Below are 19,333 nucleotides of genomic sequence, written 5' to 3' on the forward strand. Positions count from 1 at the left end.
TCTGCCCACCAGAACAACAGCCAGCTCTACCCACCACCAGTCCCTCCCCATCAGAAAAAGCACAAGCCTCTTAGATAGCATCATCCACCAGAAGGCAGACAGCAGAAGCAAGAAGAACTACAATCCTGCAGCCTGTGGAACAAAAACCACACTCACAGAAAGATAAACAAGATGAAAAGGCAGAGGGCTATGTACCAGATGAAGGAACAAGATAAAACCCCAGAAAAACAACTAAAGGAAGTGGAGATAGGCAACCTTCCAGAAAAAGAATTCAGAATAATGATAGTGAAGATGATCCAGGACCTCGGAAAAAGAGTGGAGGCAAAGATTGAGAAGATGCAAGAAATGTTTAACAAAGACCTAGAAGAATTAAAGAACAAACAAACAGAGATGAACAATACAATAACTGAATGAAAACTACACTAGAAGAAATGAATACCAGAATAACTGAGGCAGAAGAACAGATAAGTGACCTGGAAGACAGAATGGTGGAATTCACTGCTGTGGAACAGAAAAAAGAAAAAAGAATGAAAAGAAATGAAGACAGCCTAAGGGACCTCTAGGACAACATTAAACGCAACAAAATTCGCATTACAGGGGTCCCAGAAGGAGAAGAGAGAGAGAAAGGACCCGAGAAAATATTTGAAGAGATTATAGTCGAAAACTTCCCTAACATGGGAAAGGAAATAGCCACCCAAGTCCAGGCAGGGCAGACAGTCCCATACAGGAGAAACACGCCAAAACACATAGTAATCAAACTGGCAAAAATTAAAGACAAAGAAAAATTATTGAAAGCAGCAAGGGAAAAATGACAAATAACATACAAGGGAACTCCCATAAGGTTAACAGCTGATTTCTCAGCAGAAACTCTACAAGTCAGAAGGGAGTGGCATGATATACTTAAAGTGATGAAAGAGAAGAACCTACAACCAAGATTACTCTACCTGGCAAGGATCTCATTTAGATTTGATGGAGAAATCAAAAGCTTTACAGACAAACAAAAGCTAAGAGAATTCAGCACCACCAAACAAGCTCTGCAACAAATGTTAAAGGAACTTCTCTAAGTGGGAAACACAAGAGAAGAAAAGGACCTACAAAAACAAACCCAAAACAATTAAGAAAATGGTCACAGGAACATACATATCGATAATTACCTGAAATGTGAATGTATCAAAGGCTCCAACCAAAAGACACAGACTCGCTGAATGGATACAGAAACAAGACCCATATATATGCTGTCTACAAGAGACCCACTTCAGACCTAGGGACACATACAGACTGAAAGTGAGGGGATGGAAAAAGATAGTCCATGCAAATGGAAATCAAAAGAAAGCTGGAGGGCTTCCCTGGTGGCGCAGTGGTTAAGAATCTGCCTGCCAATGCAGGGGACATGGGTTCGAGCCCTGGTCTGGGAAGATCCCAGATGCCGCAGAGCAACTAAGCCCGTGAGCCACAACTACTGAGCCTGCGCGTCTGGAGCCTGTGCTCCGCAACGGGAGAGGCTGCAACAGTGAGAGGCCCGCGCGCTGCGATGAAGAGTGGTCCCCACTCTATGCAACTGGAGAAAGCCCTCACACAGAAACGAAGACCCAACACAGCCATAAATAAATTAATTAATTAAAAAAAAAGAAAGCTGGAGTAGCAATACTCATATTAGATAAAATAGATAAAATATCAGATAAAATAGACTTTAAAATAAAGAATGTTACAAGAGACAAGGAAGGACACTACATAATGATCAAGGGACCAATCCAAGAAGATATAACAATTATAAATATGTATGCATCCAACACAGGAGCACCTCAATACATAAGGCAACTGCTAACAGCTATAAAAGAGGAACTCGACACTAACACAACAATAGTGGGGGACATAAACACCGCACTTACACCAATGGACAGATCATCCAAAATGAAAATAAAGAAACAGAAGCTTTAAATGATACAACAGAGTTGATAGATATAATTGATATTTATAGGACATTCCATGCAAAAACAGCAGATTACACTTTCTTCTCAAGTGCACATGGAACATTCTCCAGGATAGATCACATCTTGGGTCACAAATCAAGCCTCAGTAAATTTAAGAAAATTGAAATCATATCAAGCATCTTTTCTGACCACAACGCTATGAGATTAGAAATGAATTACAGGGAAAGAACGTAAAAAAGACAAACACATGGAGGCTAAACAATACGTTACTAAATAACCAAGAGATCACTGAAGAAATCAAAGAGGAAATCAAAAAATACATGGAGACAAATGACAACAAAAACACGAGGATCCAAAACCTATGGGATACAGCAAAAGCAGTTCTAAGAGAGAAGTTTATAGCTATACAAGCCTACCTCAAGAAACAAGAAAAATCTCAAACAATCTAACCTTACATCTAAAGGAACTAGAGAAAGAAGAACAAACAAAACCCAAAGTTAGCAGAAGAAAACAAATCATAAAGATCAGAGCAGAAATAAATGAAATAGAGACAAAGAAAACAATAGCAAAGATCAATAAAACTAAAAGCTGGTTCTTTGAGAAGATAAACAAAATTGATAAACCATTAGCCAGACTCATCAAGAAAAAGAGGGAGAGGACTCAAATCAATAAAATTAGAAATGAAAAAGAAGAAGTCACAACAGACACTGCAGAAATACAAACATCCTAAGAGACTACTACAAGCAACTCTATGCCAATAAAACAGACAACCTGGAAGAAATGGACAAATTATTAGAAAGGTATATAACCTTCCAAGACTGAACCAGGAAGAAATAGAAAATATGAAAAGAATAATCACAAGTAATGAAATTGAAACTGTGATTAAAAATCTTCCAACAAACAAAAGTCCAGGACCAGATGGCTTCACAGGTGAATTCTATCAAACATTTAGAGAAGAGCTAACATCCATCCTTCTCAAACTCTTCCAAAAAATTGCAGAGAAAGGAACAATCCTAAACTCATTCTATGAGGCCACCATCACCCTGATACCAAAACCAGACAAAGACACTACAAAAAAAGAAAATTACAGACCAATATCACTGATGAATATAGATGCAAAAATCCTCAACAAAATACTAGCAAACAGAATCCAACAACACATTAAAAGGATCATATACCATGATCAAGTGGGATTTATCCCAGGGATGCAAGGATTCTTCAATATATGCAAATCAATCAATGTGATACACCATATTAACAAACTGAAGAATAAAAACCATATGATCATCTCAATAGATGCAGAAAAAGCTTCTGACAAAATTCAACACCCATTTATGCTAAAAACTCTCCAGAAAGAGGGCACAGAGGGAACCTACCTCAACATAATAAAGGCCATATATGACAAACCCACAGCAAACATCATTCTCAATGGTGAAAAACTGAAAGCATTTCCTCTAAGATCAGGAACAAGACAAGGATGCCCATTCTCACCACTATTATTCAACATAGTTTTGGAAGTCCTAGCCACGACAATCAGAGAAGAAAAAGAAATAAAAGGAATACAAATTGGAAAAGAAGTAAAACTGTCACTGTTTGCAGATGACATGATACTATACATAGAGAATCCTAAAGATGCCACCAGAAAACTACTACAGCTAATCAATGAGTTTGGTAAAGTTGCAGGATACAAAATTAATGCACAGAAATCTCTTGCATTCCTATACACTAATGATGAAAAATCTGAAAGAGAAATTAAGGAAACACTCCCATTCACCACTGCAACAAAAAGAATAAAATACCTAGGAATAAACCTACCTAAGGAGACAAAAGACCTGTATGCAGAAAACTATAAGACACTGATGAAAGAAATTAAAGATGATACCAACAGATGAAGAGATATACCATGTTCTTGGATTGGAAGAATCAATATTGTGAAAATGACTATACTACCCAAAGCAGTCTACAGATTCAATGCAATCCCTATGAAATAACCAATGGCATTTTTTATGGAACTAGAAAAAAAAAATCTTAAAATTTGTATGGAGACACAAAAGACCCCGAATAGCCAAAGCAGTCTTGAGGGAAAAAAACGGAGCTGGAGGAATCAGACTCCCTGACTTCAGACTATACTACAAAGCTACAGTAATCAAGACAATATGGTACTGGCACAAAAACAGAAACATAGATCAATGGAACAAGATAGAAAGCCCAGAGATAAACCCACGCACCTATGGTCAACTAATCTATGACAAAGGAGGCAAGCATATACAATGGAGAAAAGACAGCCTCTTCAATAAGTGGTGCTGGGAAAACTGGACAGCTACATGTGAAAGAATGAAATTAGAATGCTCCCTAACACCATACACAAAAATAAACTCAGAATGGATTAGAGACCTAAATGTAAGACCGGACACTATAAAACTCTTAGAGGAAAACATAGGAAGAACGCTCTTTGACATAAAACATAGCAAGATCTTTTTTGATCCACCTCCTAGAGTAACGGAAATAAAAACAAAAATAAACAAATGGGACCTAATGAAACTTAAAAGCTTTTGCACAGCAAAGGAAACCATAAACAAGATGAAAAGACAACCCTCAGAATGGGAGAAAATATTTGCAAACGAATCAACAGACAAAGGATTAATCTCCAAAATATATAAACAGCTCATGCAGCTCAATATTAAGAAAACAAACAACTTAATCCAAAAATGGGCAGAAGACCTAAATAGACATTTCTCCAAAGAAGACATACAGATGGCCAGGAAGCACATGAAAAGCTGCTCAACATCACTAATTATTAGAGAAATGCAAATCAAAACTACAATGAGGTATCACCCCACACCAGTTAGAATGGGCATCATCAGAAAATCTACAAACAACAAATGCTGGAGAGGGTGTGGAGCAAAGGGAACCCTCTTGCACTGTTGGTGGGAATGTGAATTGATACAGCCACTATGGAGAACAGTATGGAGGTTCCTTAAAAAACTAAAAAGAGAATTACCATATGATCCAGCAATCCCACTACTGGGCATATATCCAGAGAAAACCATAATTCAAAAAGATACATGCACCCCAATGTTCATTCACTGCAGCACTATTTACAATAGCCAGGTCATGGAAGCAACCTACATGCCCATCGACAGACTAATGGATAAAGAAGATGTGGTACATATATAGAATGGAATATTACTCAGCCATAAAAAGGAACGAAATTGAGTCATTTGTTGAGACGTGGATGGATCTAGAGACTGTCATACAGAGTGAAGTAAGTCAGAAAGAGAAAAACAAATATCATATATTAACGCATGTATGTGGAACCTAGAAAAATGGTACAGATATTCCGGTTTGCAGCACAGAAGTTGAGACACAGATGTAGAGAACAAACGTATGGACGCCAAGGGAGGAAAGCTGTGGGGGGGGGGGGGCGGGGATGGTGGTGTGATGAATTGGGTAATTGGGATTGACATGTGTACACTGATGTGTATAAAACTGATGACTATTAAGAACCTGCTGTATAAAAAAATAAATTAAATTAAATTTAAAAATTAAAAAAAAAACGAATACTAAACTTTCTTTGGGTTATTTGTATGGAAATACGTTAATATAAATGTTTCAGACATTACATGAAATTCCTAAAAATCTTATATGTTCTGGTATAATGTTATGTCATAATTCTAGCTATTATTTTAAAATGTATATCTCAGAAATAACTAAATTACCTTGTCAATTGTATTATTATGAACTTTCATCAAATCTTTAACTGTGGTCATTTTTAAGTCTTTTGTCATTTACAGACAGTTCTGGGTGTACTCTGATGCTTTTGCAAAAATGTTCCTATAAAAGGTTTTCATCTTCAAGGAATTCATGAAAAAGACTCTGACAAGTACAGGTTTCTGGTAACTGACTATACTGCTGAACTGAATGAATAAGCATTTTCAGAACTCTAATGGAAAACTGATGAATTCATAAAAGTGCTAACAAAAGATCAAGATGAAAAAAAAATTAATTACATGGGACTGAGTGAACTGATGAGGATGATTATAATTTTTGTGACTTTGTTTGAATTAAAAAAAAAAGAAAAAGAAACTTAAAAAAAAATTTAGAACAGTGAGACAAGGTAAATCTTTGTTGAAAAAATAAAGAAATATCAATTAAAAAAAAAAAAAACCAAAAACGTAATGAATTGGTTCCGTCATCCTCTGAAAGTGACTTCCTTTAAAAAAAAAAAAGTATCATTATGCACTCAAGGATTTAAACATACTTGATGGGTTTCTATCAATCTTTGACCAGTGAGAGGCTTTTCAAGTTATTTCTCTGGGCTTTATGAAATGACCCTAGTAGCTTGTAATAGCTTCCTTGCTTTCCACTATGACATAATGTTCCAGCTCATCTTGGACGTTTCTTGCAAGAGACATAGAATCAACCATTTCACCTGAAAGGTTTGATTTCTTTTAAGGTGGAATGTTTTTCCAAGAATACAATCTGGGTGGTGTTTTCCCTAGTCCTCATCAGTGGTCACAGTTAAGAAATAAACATACATACTTGTGTGTATTTTTGTAACATACAGTAACTAATGAGCTCACACCAGTCCTTTCAATTAAAACTCAGAATTAACAATTTCTCTTACTTAACCTCCACAGTTTAACATCTATATATCCTTTCTTCCACAACAAGAATCCTACATATTCCAAGGCAATGGAATTAATATATCCAAAAATTACTCACTTATTTGATCCAAAATTATAAATATTCATACCAATACACCATTGTAGTCACTATAAAGAGTTGAACAAAATTTTTGCATGTAATACCTCTAACTTTCACTCTATTTTTAAAATTTTATTTTATTTTATTATTTATTTATTCTTTTTTGCCCGCTCTGCAAGGCATGTGGAATCTTAGTTCCCCGACCAGGGATTGAATCCATGCCCCCTGTAGTGGAAGCACGGCATCTTAACCACTGGACCACCAGGGAAGTCCTTTCACTCTATTTTTTAGAGTGGTGCTTTACCTACATTATCTAGACATTATATACCATACTCTCAATCTTAATCCTCCTTTAGTTTTAATACAAGTTAATTATATGTTTAATGCTCTTCACCAAGTCTTATTTTGTTATATCGCTCATCATTTTGATTATCTAAAGCTCAGCCACTAGTCCATTTTCAGAATGACTCAGGGAAACAGTATTTCTTGATTTCTTGCATGTTAATAAAATTTGTCTATGGCTTTGTATGAGGAAAATCACTTTTGCTGGGGAGAAAAATCACTGGCTCACACCTTCTTACTTTCAATATCTTAAAAATACTATTCCATTTAATTCTGACAGGGAGTGTTGCTGTGAGAAAGCCTAATGTGAATCTAATTTTCTTTTCCTTTTAAAAAGTCATTTATTTTATTCTTAAAGGAATATTTTCCTTTTTCTATAGAGTGATTTTACTTATATCTTGTATAAGCTTTAGCTTATATTACCAGGTACATAATGTTCTCTATCTGTTGTTTCAAATCTTCTTTTAAGAAACTTTTCCTGAATTATAGTTCCTCATACTTGTCCTATTCCTTTATGTAAGTTATCTTCCTAAGAGTCTTTTTTATCTATGTGTTTTTTCTTCTTTGCCTATCTTTAATATTTGTTCCTTTCTCTCAAATCCTGTTCATCTTTTTACATTTCTTTTTAGTCCTTAAATTTTTCCCCCTTTTCAACTTCTGTTTAAAGATCTTTTCTGTTTACTCACTCTTTTGTCCCTTCTAGTTTAGCTAGCTTTTCTGAAATGATTTTTTTCTTTTATTTATAATTCTTTCCTCAGTTCTGGCATCTCATCTCTGAACTTTCTAATTTTAATATATGTTGGTCTTTGACATGTGATACTGGTGTCTCAATTAGTGATAGTGCATTTTAAAATGGAAGTTTAATCTGTTCTATGATCATATCTTTCTGGGGAGATTTTTATGTAAGGACATTATTCTGTTCCTCACTTTTTTTCTTCAGCTTTTTCCAGGTATAATTAACAAACAAATTTGAAAGATACATAAAGTGTACATAGTAATGATATGATACACACATAAATTGTGAAAGAATACCCCTCATCTAGTTATTTATCACATCTCACACATTTGGGGGGGGTTTGCTTTACTTTTTAGGGTTTCGTGTTTTTGGTGTTTTTTTTGGTTAGAATATTTAAGTTCTACTCTCGTAACAAATTTCAATTACACAGTACAGTGTTATCAACGATTGTCACAATATTATACAGCTGACCCTTGAATAACACAGGGATTAAAGGTGCAAACCCCTGCATCTGTGTATAACTTTACAGTTGGAACTCCCATATCTGAGGTTCCACATCCGCAGGTTCAACCAAGCACAAATCATGTAGTACTGTAGTACATATTTATTTTTAAAAACCTGCATATAAATGGACCCACATAGTTCAAACCCATGTTGTTCACGAGTCAACTGTATACTAAATCCTCAGACCTTATTCATCTTATAGCTGAAAGTTTACACCCTTCCATCAACTCCTTCCTATTTCCTCCAATCTCCTGACAGCCACTTTTCTTCTTTTTCTATGAGTTTGACTTTTTTTTTTTTTTAAGATTCCACATATATGTAATACCATGCAATATTTGTCTTCCTCTATCTGGGTCATTTCAATGAGCATTATGGCCTCAAGGTCCGTGCATGTTACCACAAACAGCAGGATGTCCTTCCTTCTCATGGCTGAACAATATTCTACTGAATGTGTATATACCACATCTTCTTTATCCATTCATCTGCTAACAGACACTTACATTGTTTCATGTATTGGATATTGTGAATAATGCTACTATGAAAATGTAAGTGCAGATATCTCCTCAGGATCCTGTTCTCATTTCCCCTGGATAAATACCCAGAAGTGGGATTACTGGATCATATGGAATTAATATTTTTCATTTTTTGAGGAGCCTCCATACTGTTTGCTTGTGGTGTCAAACACACACAAAAAATCATAACCAAGACCAATGTCAAGGAGCTTACGCTCTTTTCTTTTCTAAAAGTTTTATAGTTTCAGGTCTTCTACTGGAGTCTTTAAGCCACTTTGAGTTGATTCTGTGTGTAGTATAAGATAGGGATCTAGTTTCACCCTTTTGCATGTGGATATCCAGTTTTCCCAAACCATTTATTGAAAACACTATCCTTTCCCCACGGGATATTCTGGCTCCTCTGTCATAAATTGATTGACCAATTATGCATGGGTTTGTTTCTGGGCTCTCTATTCTGTTCCACTGATCTATGTGTCTGTTTTTATGCCAATACCATACCGTTTTGATTACTATAGCTTTGTAATACAGTTTGAAGTTAGAAAGTGTGATGCCTCCAGCTTTATTCTTTCTCAAGATTCCACTGGCTATTTGTGGTCTTTTGTAATTCCACACAAATTTTAGAATTGTTTGTTCTACTTCTGTGAAAAATGCCACTGGAACTTGGATATGGATTGCACTGCATCTGTAGATGGCTTTGGGTAGTACAGACGTTTTAACAAATTAATTTTTCTAATCTGTGAGCATAAAATATCTTTCAATTTATTTGTGTCTTCTTCAATTTCTTTCATCAGTGTCATAGCTTTCAGTGTACAGGTCTTTTACCTCCTTGTTTAAACTTAATATTAGGTATTTTATTCTTTTTGATGATATAGTAAATAAGATTTTCTTAATTTTGCTGACAGTTTATTATTAGCATACAGGAACATAGCTGATTTTTGTATACTGATTTTGTATCCTGCAATGTTACTGAATTTGTTTTTAGTTCTAACAGTTTTGTGGTGGTTTCTAGAATTTTCTATATATAACATCAGATCATCTGCAAATACAGCTTTACTTCTTCCTTTTTATTGAGATGCCTTTTCTTCTTTTCCTTGCCTAACTGCTCTGGTTAGGACCTCCAGTACTATGCTGAATAAAAGTGGCAAGAGTGGACATCCTTGTCTTGTTTTGACCTTAGAGGAAAAACTTTCAGCTTTCCTCTTTTGAATATGATATTAGCTGTGGGCTTGTCATATATAGCTTTCACTGTGTTGAGGTATGTTCCCTCTATACTCACTTCGTTGAGAGTTAATCATGAACGGATGCTGAATTTTGTCACATGCTTTTTCTGCACCTGTTGAGATGATTACATGATCATCACATCTCTTTTATCCTTCATTTTGTTAATGTGCTGAATCACATTGATTGATTTGCATATACTGAACCATCCTTGTACCCCTGGAATAAACTCCACTTGATCATGGTATATGATCCTTTTAATGTGGTGCTGAATTCAGTTTGCTAGTATTTAGTTGAGGATTTTTGCATCTATACTCATTAGGAATATTGCCTGTAATTTTCTTTTCTTGTAGGCTTCTTGTTTGGTTTTGATATCGAGGTAATGCTAGCCACTTAAAATGAGTTTGTAAGAGTTCCCTCCTCTTCTATTTTTCAGGAGACTTTGAGAAGGACTGGTACTAATTCTTTTTCAAATGTCTGGTAGAATTCACCAGTGAAGCCTTCTGGTCCTCAACTTTTGTTTTTTGGGAAGTTTTTGATTACTGATTTAATCTCCTTATAAATAACTGGTTTGCTCAAATTTTCTATTTCTTCATGATTCAGTCATGATCCATTTCTTCTAGGCCGTTCAATTTGATGGCATGTAATTGTTTACAGTAGTCTCTTATGATCCTTTCTATTTATGTAGTATCAGTTGAATGTCTCCTCCTGATTTTATTTGTCTTCTCTATTTCTTATTAAGTCTAGCTAAAGGTTTGTCTATTTTGTTTCTCTTTCAAAAAAGACAGCTCTTGCTTTCACTGATTTTTTCTATTGTCTTTTTAGTCTCTATTTCATTTATTTCCACTCTGATATATTATTCACTTCTTTCTGGCAACTTTGGGCTTAGTTTGTCCTCCGTTATCAAGTTCTTTGAGGTGTAAAGTTAGGTTGTTTGAGATCTTTCTCATTTCAAATGTAAGCATTTAGCACTATGAACTTCCCTCTTAGAACTTCCTTTTGCTGCATCCCGTAAGTTTTGGTAGGTTGTATTTCAATTTTTATTTGTCTCCAGATATTTTTGATTTCCCTTCTGACATTTTCCTTCAACCACAGGTTGTTCAGGAGAATCCTGTTTAATCCCCATGTATTTGTGAATTTTCCAATTTTCTTTTCTTGTTAATTGAGGTATAACTGACATACAACATAATATTAGCTTCAGGTTTACAACATAATGATTTGATATTGGTATATAACATATAATGATCACAAGTCTAGTTAACGTCCGTTGTCAAAGTACACATTTTCTTGTGATGAGAACCTTTGAGATTTACTCTTTTAGTAACTTTCAAATACGTAAAACAGTATTATTAACTATAGTCACAATGCTGTGTATTACATCCCCAGGACTTACTTATTTTATAACTGGAAGTTTGTATTTTTTGACTCCCTTCAACCATTTCACTAACCCCCATACCCTGCCTATGGCAACCACCAATCTGTTCTCTGTATCTATGAGCTTGGTTTTTTGTTCGTCTGTTGTTTAGATTCAACATGTAAGTGAGATCATATGGTATTTCTTTCTCTGTCTGACTTATTTCACTTAGCATGATGCCCTCAAGGTACATTCATGTTGTCACAAATAGCAATACTTCATTCTTTTTTATGGCTGAATAATATTCCATTGTACATATATACTACATCTTCTTTATCCATCCATCAATGGACACTTGGGTTGTTTCCTTATCTTGGTGATTGTAAATAACGTTGCAATGAACATAGGGGTGTATGTATCTTTTCAAGTTAAGTGTTTTTTTCTTCATATACCCAGAAGTGGAATGGCTGGACCATATGGCAGTTCTATTTTTAATTCTTTGAGGAACTTCTACACTGTTTTCCACGGTGGCCGCACCATTTACATTCCCATCAACAGTGCACAAGGGTTCCCTTTTCTCCACATCCTCACCAACACTTGTTATTTCTTGTCTTTTTGAAAAAAGCCACTCTAACAAGTATGAGGTGATAATTTTCCAGTTTTCTTCTTGTAACTGATTTCTAGTTTCATACCACTGTGGTCAGAAAAGATACCTGTTATGATTTCAACCTTCTTAAATTTATTAAGACTTGTTTTGTGGCCTAACATATAATCTGTTCTCCAGAGTGTTCCACGTGTGCTCTAGAAGAATGTGTATTCTGGTGCTGTTAGATGGAATGTTTCTTAACATCTCTTAAGTACACCTAGTCTAACATGTAGTTTAAGTCCAATATTTGCTTACTGATTTTTGCCTGGGTGATCTATCCACTACTGAAAGTGGGGTACTGAAGTCCCTACTATTGTTGTATTGCTGTCTATTACTCTCTCCAGGCCTGTTAATATTTGCATCATATATAGAGGTGCTCCTATGTTGGGTGTATAAACAAAATTATATCTTCTTGGACTGACTCCATTATCATTATAGAATGACCTTTTTTGTCTCTTGTTACAGTCTGCAGCTTAGAATCTATTTTGTTTCATATAAGTATAGCTTCCCTGCTTTCTTTCAGTTTCCATTCATATGGAATACATTTTTCCATCCCTTTACTTTCAAAGTGTGTGTTTCCTTAAGGCTAAAGTGAGTCTCTTGCAGGCAACATACAGTGAGTCTTGTGTTTTTATCCATTCAGCTACTCTACATGTTTTCATTGCAGAATATAGTCCATTTCCATATAAAGTAATTATTGATAGGTATAGGCTTCCTATTGCCATTTTGTTGCTGTCTGGCTGTTTTGTATTTCAACTGTTCCCTTCTTCTCTTCCTCTCTTTGTGATTTGATGATTTTTCTATTAATCTTTTGTATATCTAGGACAGGTTTTTGTTTTCGATTACCATTAGGCTTACATAAGATGTCGAGCCCAGCAGAGCTCAGCACAGAGGGAGCAGTCAGAATTGCTCATCTCCCAGTCTTTCCCTAAAAGAGGTCTATTTTCATACTTTAAAAGCTGCTGTCTAATGCTCAGGCTTCTAACTTGGCAGACATCCAGGGGCTAAGTGCAATCCTCCTAGGAGACCAGGGAAGCCAGCAGATACTGCCTCTGCCTTCTCCCACTAGCCCACTCCAAATCTCCAGTATTTCCACACAGAATCAGCTTGTACACACATCTGGTACCCCAGATTTCATGGATGCCACTCAAAGAATGGGCCCCTGGCTCGCCTGGCTTTGAAAGTCAACAGGGCTTGCACTGACAAATCCCACAGGACTATGGCAAATAATGAAGCAGTTTTTAATGGGTACAGGAGGAACCTCTTCCACAGCTATAAGCTGGGTCCAGAGCAGAAGGAGCAGGCAAAAAAAGCCTATCTCCAAGATTCTCCATAGAAGGGCTCAAACTACATGCATATTCCCTGCTGCCTGGGGGTCTGACTTCCAAACAGGCTTCACCTAGGTACCGATTGCAATCCTCCTCTATGGAACACTTGACAAATCCTGGCACACACTCAACTACTGGGAGCAAGAAGAACAAAGAAGGCAGCTTGGACAATCACAAAGGTTTGAGAGACAACCAAGAGCTCAGGCCAAGCTGAATGCTAAGGTTCATATCCTACACAAGACTCCTCTGTCAAGACTGGGAGAGGTGGCTGTTTTATCTAATGCACAGAAACCAACACAGAGAGTCAAGGAAAATGAAGAAACAAGGGAATATGTTTCAAACAAACAAACCAAAAAAACCCCTCCAGAAACAGACTTCATAATGAAACAAAGATACATAATTTCTGTGATTAAGAGTTCAAAACAACAATCATAAATATGCTCACTGAGGTCAGGAGAACAATGCATGAACAAAGTGAGAATTTCAACAACAAAAAAAATAAAAAGAGAACAAAGTACCAAACAGAAATCAGAGAGCCGAAGAATGCAGTAACTGAAATAAAGAATTCAATAGAGGGGTACAAGAGTACACTAGATCAAGTGGAAGAAAGGGTCAGCAGACTCAAAGACAGGGCAGTAGAATTCATCCAGTCAGAGAAGCAGAAAGAAAAAACAATAAAAGAAAGTGAAAATAGCTTAAGGGACTTATGGGACACCATCAAGTGGACTACTATTTGCATGCCAGTGGTCCCCGAAGGAGAGGATAGAGAGAAAGGGGAAGAAAGCTTATCCCAAAATAATGGCTGAAAACTTCCCCAACCTGGGGAAATAAACAGACATCCAGAAACAGGAAGCCCAGAAACTTCCAAAAAAGGTGAATCCAAAAGGACCCACACCAAGACACATTATAAATAAAATGTCACAAGTTAAAGACAAGGAGAGAATCTTGAAAGTAGCAAGAGAAAAACAAGTTGTCTCACACAAGGGAACCCCCATAAGACTATCAGTAGATTTTTCAGCAGAAACCTTGCAGGCCAGAAGGGAGTGACATGATACAGTCAAAGTGCTGAAAGAAAAAACTGCCAACCAAGAATACTCTACCCAGCAAAGCTGTCCTTCAGAATGAAGAGAGATAAAGAGTTTTCCATACAAGCAAAAGCTGAAGGAGTTCATCACCACTGTATCGGCCTTAAAAGAAATGTTAAAGGTACTTCTTCAAGATGAAACAAGAGTGCTAATTAGTAACAGGAAAACATATGAAAGTATAAATCTCATTGGTAAAGATAAATATAGGGTTAATTCAGAATATTCTAATGCCGTAATGGTGGTAAGCAAATCACTTAAAAGCGAAAGTAGTAAAAATAACTAACTATAATAATGTGTTAATGGATACACAAGGTATAAAGACATGCATTGTGACATCATAAACACTAAATGTTTGGGAAAAAAATGTAGAGTTTAAGTACACGGTTTTTTTTTGTTTGTTTGTTTTCTGGTTTTTCTTTTTGGCCGCACCACGCAGCATGAAGGATCGTAGTTCCCCAACCAGGGATTGAACCCAAGCCCCCTGCTGTGGAAGCGTGGAGTCTTAACCATTGGACTGCCAGGGAAGTACCTAAGTACGCATTTAAAGTTTAGTTGTTATTAGCTTAAAATACTGTTATAAATGTAAGATATTCTTCATAGTAACCTTAAATGAGATTTTATACCTTGAAACTTTTATGTTTCTATTTATGTGAAATTAGTTTTCCTGAACTTTTAGAACATAGTGGTGTTCAGCATAGTTTTTCTAACTTTACAGAATTCACTCTTCTGTTTTCACATGTTAAAAAATATGGTAGCTTCCTTTCTGAGATATCCCAGCTCTTCCTCTGCCCATCCTTATCTGAACCTTCTCTTTCCTTCTCCTTTCATTCCTTAATTTTCCCTACTGTGCTGAATTTTGATGTTCTTCTATTCAACTTTGTCTCTACTCTGTAGTACCCTGTCCTGGTAGAGAACTCTAGCAGGTCTGTTCTGAGAATTCTCTGGAGCCAGACTGCTCTATCCTCTTCTGTCTTTACCACGGACACACTGCACTTGCCTCATATTGGAGTGGGCAACCCCCCACTCTCTCATTTCAGCTACTGCTCCTAATATAGCTCACTACACTGTCTAGAAAATAGCTGGGGCTATTTTGGAGGTCCCCTGCTTTTAAGTTCAGTGAAATACTTTACTCACTCTCTCAGCTTACTCTTGCACAGACAGTAATACTATGGAGGTCTTGTGGCTGTTAGTGGTCTGCACTTACCTGCTTTCATTTCTGGATGCCTGAGGTTAACTTTACGGTAAGTATTCAGATTTGCTATCTTGTTCCATTGGTTTTTGTGTGGGTATTCCAAGAGAGTCAAAAACCTACGGAGTGGTCATATTCACTTCCTAGTATCCCTCTCAAAGACAAATTTGAAGCTCAAACACAGCAATTATGTTGTTATATTCATCATATACTTATCAATTTTTTTGACACTTATTTCTAATTATTTTTAAACCATCCTGTTGTGAGTCATTTCATTCTTTTTTGCAACAAGGCAAAAAATTCTCTCACTCCATGATTTTAAAAAGTTCACTTTAATATATTCTTTAAATCTTTCCTGGTTTTCAACACTTATAAATGCTTCCTGACTCATAGTTCAGATAAGTTACAAATGTGTACACTTTGAAAAATTCCTTCAACTACCTAAGGCTCCCTGCTTCTAGTGAGGTCTTAAAATGAGACCACTAGAAACCTAAATAATCTTCCAAACACAAGAATATAAAGTGTTTTTAAAAATCTGAACAGGACTTCCCTGGTGGCACAGTGGTTAAGAATCCGCCTGCCAATGCTGGGGACACGGGTTTGAGCCCTGGTCCGGGAAGATCCCACATGCCATGCAGCAACTAAGCCTGTGTGCCACAACTACTGAGCCCACATGCCACAACCACTGAAGCCCACGTGCCTAGAGCCCGTGCGCTGCAACGAGAAGCCACCACAATAAGCCCGCTCGCCGCAACTAGAGAAAGACCACACGCAGCAACGAAGACCCAACGCAGCCTAAATAAATACATAAATAAATAAATAATTTTTAAAAATCTGAACATACACAACATTGTAAATCAACCATACTTCAATAAAAAATTTTTTAAAAAATCTGAACATGATCTGAATAGAAATTCCATGTTTATGTACTATAACTTTGTCTTCTGTGAATACTGGGGTATAGCATACATGCAGTAGGTTTTCTCCTGGTCTAGGGGTCAGCAAACTAGAGTCCACTGGCTCAAGAAAAGTTTTACTGGAACACAACCATGCCCATTCCCTTAGGTATTATATATAGCTTCTTTCACAACACAACAGCAGAGGTAAATAGCTGCAACAGAGATATGGCCCACAAAGCCTAAAATATTTACGATCTGGCCCTTCACAGAAAAAGTTGGCCAACCCTGTTCTGGTCTACAGATTTATCAAATGAGCTTCCACAAACAGCACCTGGGAGGTGGGTAAGTCTGAACAGGATGATTCTTTGTCACATTAGGTGCCCAGCACATTACAGGATGTTTAGCATCCCTGGCCCCCCAGGAACTAAAATGCTAGTAGTACTCCCAATCCCAGTGTTAACCAAAATTCTCCACACATTTCCAAACACTCTGCAAGAGAACGGAAGCACTATCCCTGGTGGAGAACCACTGCAGAACTAAATTACTAGCTCAGAGTAAAGAAGGAGAAAATACAGCCCATAAATTCTAAGTGCCACCAAGATAGATGAGAAATGTCGTTACCTTTTTAAAACGCAAACTAAAAATCTATTCTTCTTCCCCTTTGACACTTAAGCCAATAATATGCTAACTTCTTAATAAAATTAGGCTTTATAATTTGATTACTACATCAAGATATCACAGGGTTGACTTAAAGTTTAAAAATAAATTTATAAGGCAATCTTACCGATTTGTTCCATCCAGATTTGATCTGTGGATGAAATTAAGTTTTGCATCTGCCCAATAAAGCTTCCGTTCCTCATAATCCAAAGTCAGTCCATTTGGCCAGTAAATTTCAGTGTTTATTATAATGAAGCGACTTGAACCATCCATTCCAGCACGTTCTATCTTTGGTACTTCTCCCCAGTCTGTCCAGTACATGAACCTAAAAATCATGAAAAATAAACCCATGACATAAGCAGGTTAACCACCAAGTATCTTATAACTATTGGATAAAGAAAGCTCTCTCAGGAACACTAAAACTGAAACTCCTAGAAACTGTTACCGAAATTTTAATCATCTTTTTGCCACCATGATGGTAATAACTGACTCAAGACAAGCATCATCCAGGACACAAAAACCATCTGATCAAAGTTTCTTTGGCAAAAAGGATACCTTACACTGTCTCAATGTATCTCCCCACAAATTACTTATTAATGACAAAGGGGAAAATGGTAACTTTAGAGAAAATAAACTTGGTGGACACCACCTTATCCACATCATCTAAATTAACATCATCATCATCAACACTGGCATCATATATGTGATACGCTGGGAAGAACATTCCACCTTTCTTTTATATATAAATTTATTTATTTTATTTATTTTACTTTTGGCTGCGTTGGGTCTTCATTGCTGCACGTGGGCTTTTCTCTGGTTGTGGTGAGCAGAGGCTACTCTGTTGTGGTGCGCGGGCTTCTCATTGTGGTGGGTTCTCTTGTTGAGAGCACAGGCTCTAGGCGTACGAGCTCAGTAGTTGTGGTTCGTGGGCTCTAGAGCGCAGGCTCAGTAGTTGTGGCGCACGGGCTTAGTTGCTCTGCAGCATGTGGGATCTTCCCAGACCAGGGCTCAAACCCGTCTCTCCTGCACTGGCAGGCGGATTATTAACCACTGCGCCACCAGGGAAGCCCCCATACCGTCTCTTTTATGTATATTCTCTTACATATTATTTCTGCCCCAAAATGCATAACCTGAACAAAATTATTAAGGAAACAGAGAGTACCAAATTAAAGAACATTCTACAAAACAACTGCCTTTGAAAATATCAATGTCATAAAAGTCAAAGAAAGGCAGATGAACTAATCTAGGTAGGAGGAAAATAAAGAGACACAGTAAGGGACTTCCCTGGTGGTCCAGTGGTTAAGAATCCACCTTCCAATGCAGGGGATGGGGGTTCGATCCCTGGTCGGGGAACTAAGATCCCACATGCCGCGGGGCAACTAAGCCCACGTGCCACAAACTACAGAGCCCACGTGCCACAACTAGAGAAGAGAAAACCCACAAGCCGCAACTAGAGAGAAGCTCCAGCAGACCACGCGGTACGAAAAAGATCCCCCATGCCTCCACAAAAAGATCTTGCATGCTGCAACTAAGACTCGATGCAGCCCCAAAAAAATAAAGAAAAATAAATAAACAAAGAGAGACACAGTAACTATATAAAGTGTATGATTCTGGACTGATCAGTTGCGGAATATGCTACAAAGACATTACTGGGAAGCCTGGCAAAATTTTACAGCATGTCAAATTCTATAACAGAAATGTACTAATGTTAATTTCCTAAATATGATCATTGTACTTTGGTTCCGATATTTCAAATAAATCATGACCAAAAACTTCCCTAATTTGATTTTTAAAATACTAGCCGATACATCCATGAAGTTTAATAAACTGTAAGTATGATAAACACAGATATATACAACTATACACATCAGTTAAACTGTTGAAAGACAAAGAAATCGCGAGCACTAAGAAAAACAACTCATCACTTGCAAAGAAACCACAATATAACTAAGAGCTGATTTCTTATCAGAACAATGGAGGGCAGAAAGCAGTACGACGACACACTAAAAGTGCTAAAAGAAATTAAAATGTCAACCAAGAATCCTACATACAGCAAAACTATCTTTCCAAAATGAAGGTGAAATAAAGACATTCCCAGATAAACAAAGTGAGAGAATTTGTGGCATGTAGATCTGCCTTACAAGAGATACCAAGGATATTCTTCAGGCAGAAAAGAAGTGACCTAGATGTTAACTCAAATCCACATGAAAAAGCAAACAGTACTC

General features: G+C 36.8%; 1 protein-coding gene across 1 annotated transcript in view; it reads right to left on the reverse strand.

Moving 5' to 3' along the window:
* LRP6 (LDL receptor related protein 6) overlaps positions 1–19,333 on the reverse strand; it is a 179,495-nt gene that overhangs the window by 85,398 nt on the left and 74,764 nt on the right. Inside the window, exon 3 of the mRNA XM_068560706.1 lies at positions 17,236–17,433. Coding sequence (XP_068416807.1) covers positions 17,236–17,433 — 198 coding nt within the window. The remainder of the gene's footprint in view (positions 1–17,235; positions 17,434–19,333) is intronic.

Source organism: Eschrichtius robustus, chromosome 13, assembly GCF_028021215.1.
Source record: "Eschrichtius robustus isolate mEscRob2 chromosome 13, mEscRob2.pri, whole genome shotgun sequence".
Taxonomy (NCBI): domain Eukaryota; kingdom Metazoa; phylum Chordata; class Mammalia; order Artiodactyla; family Eschrichtiidae; genus Eschrichtius; species Eschrichtius robustus.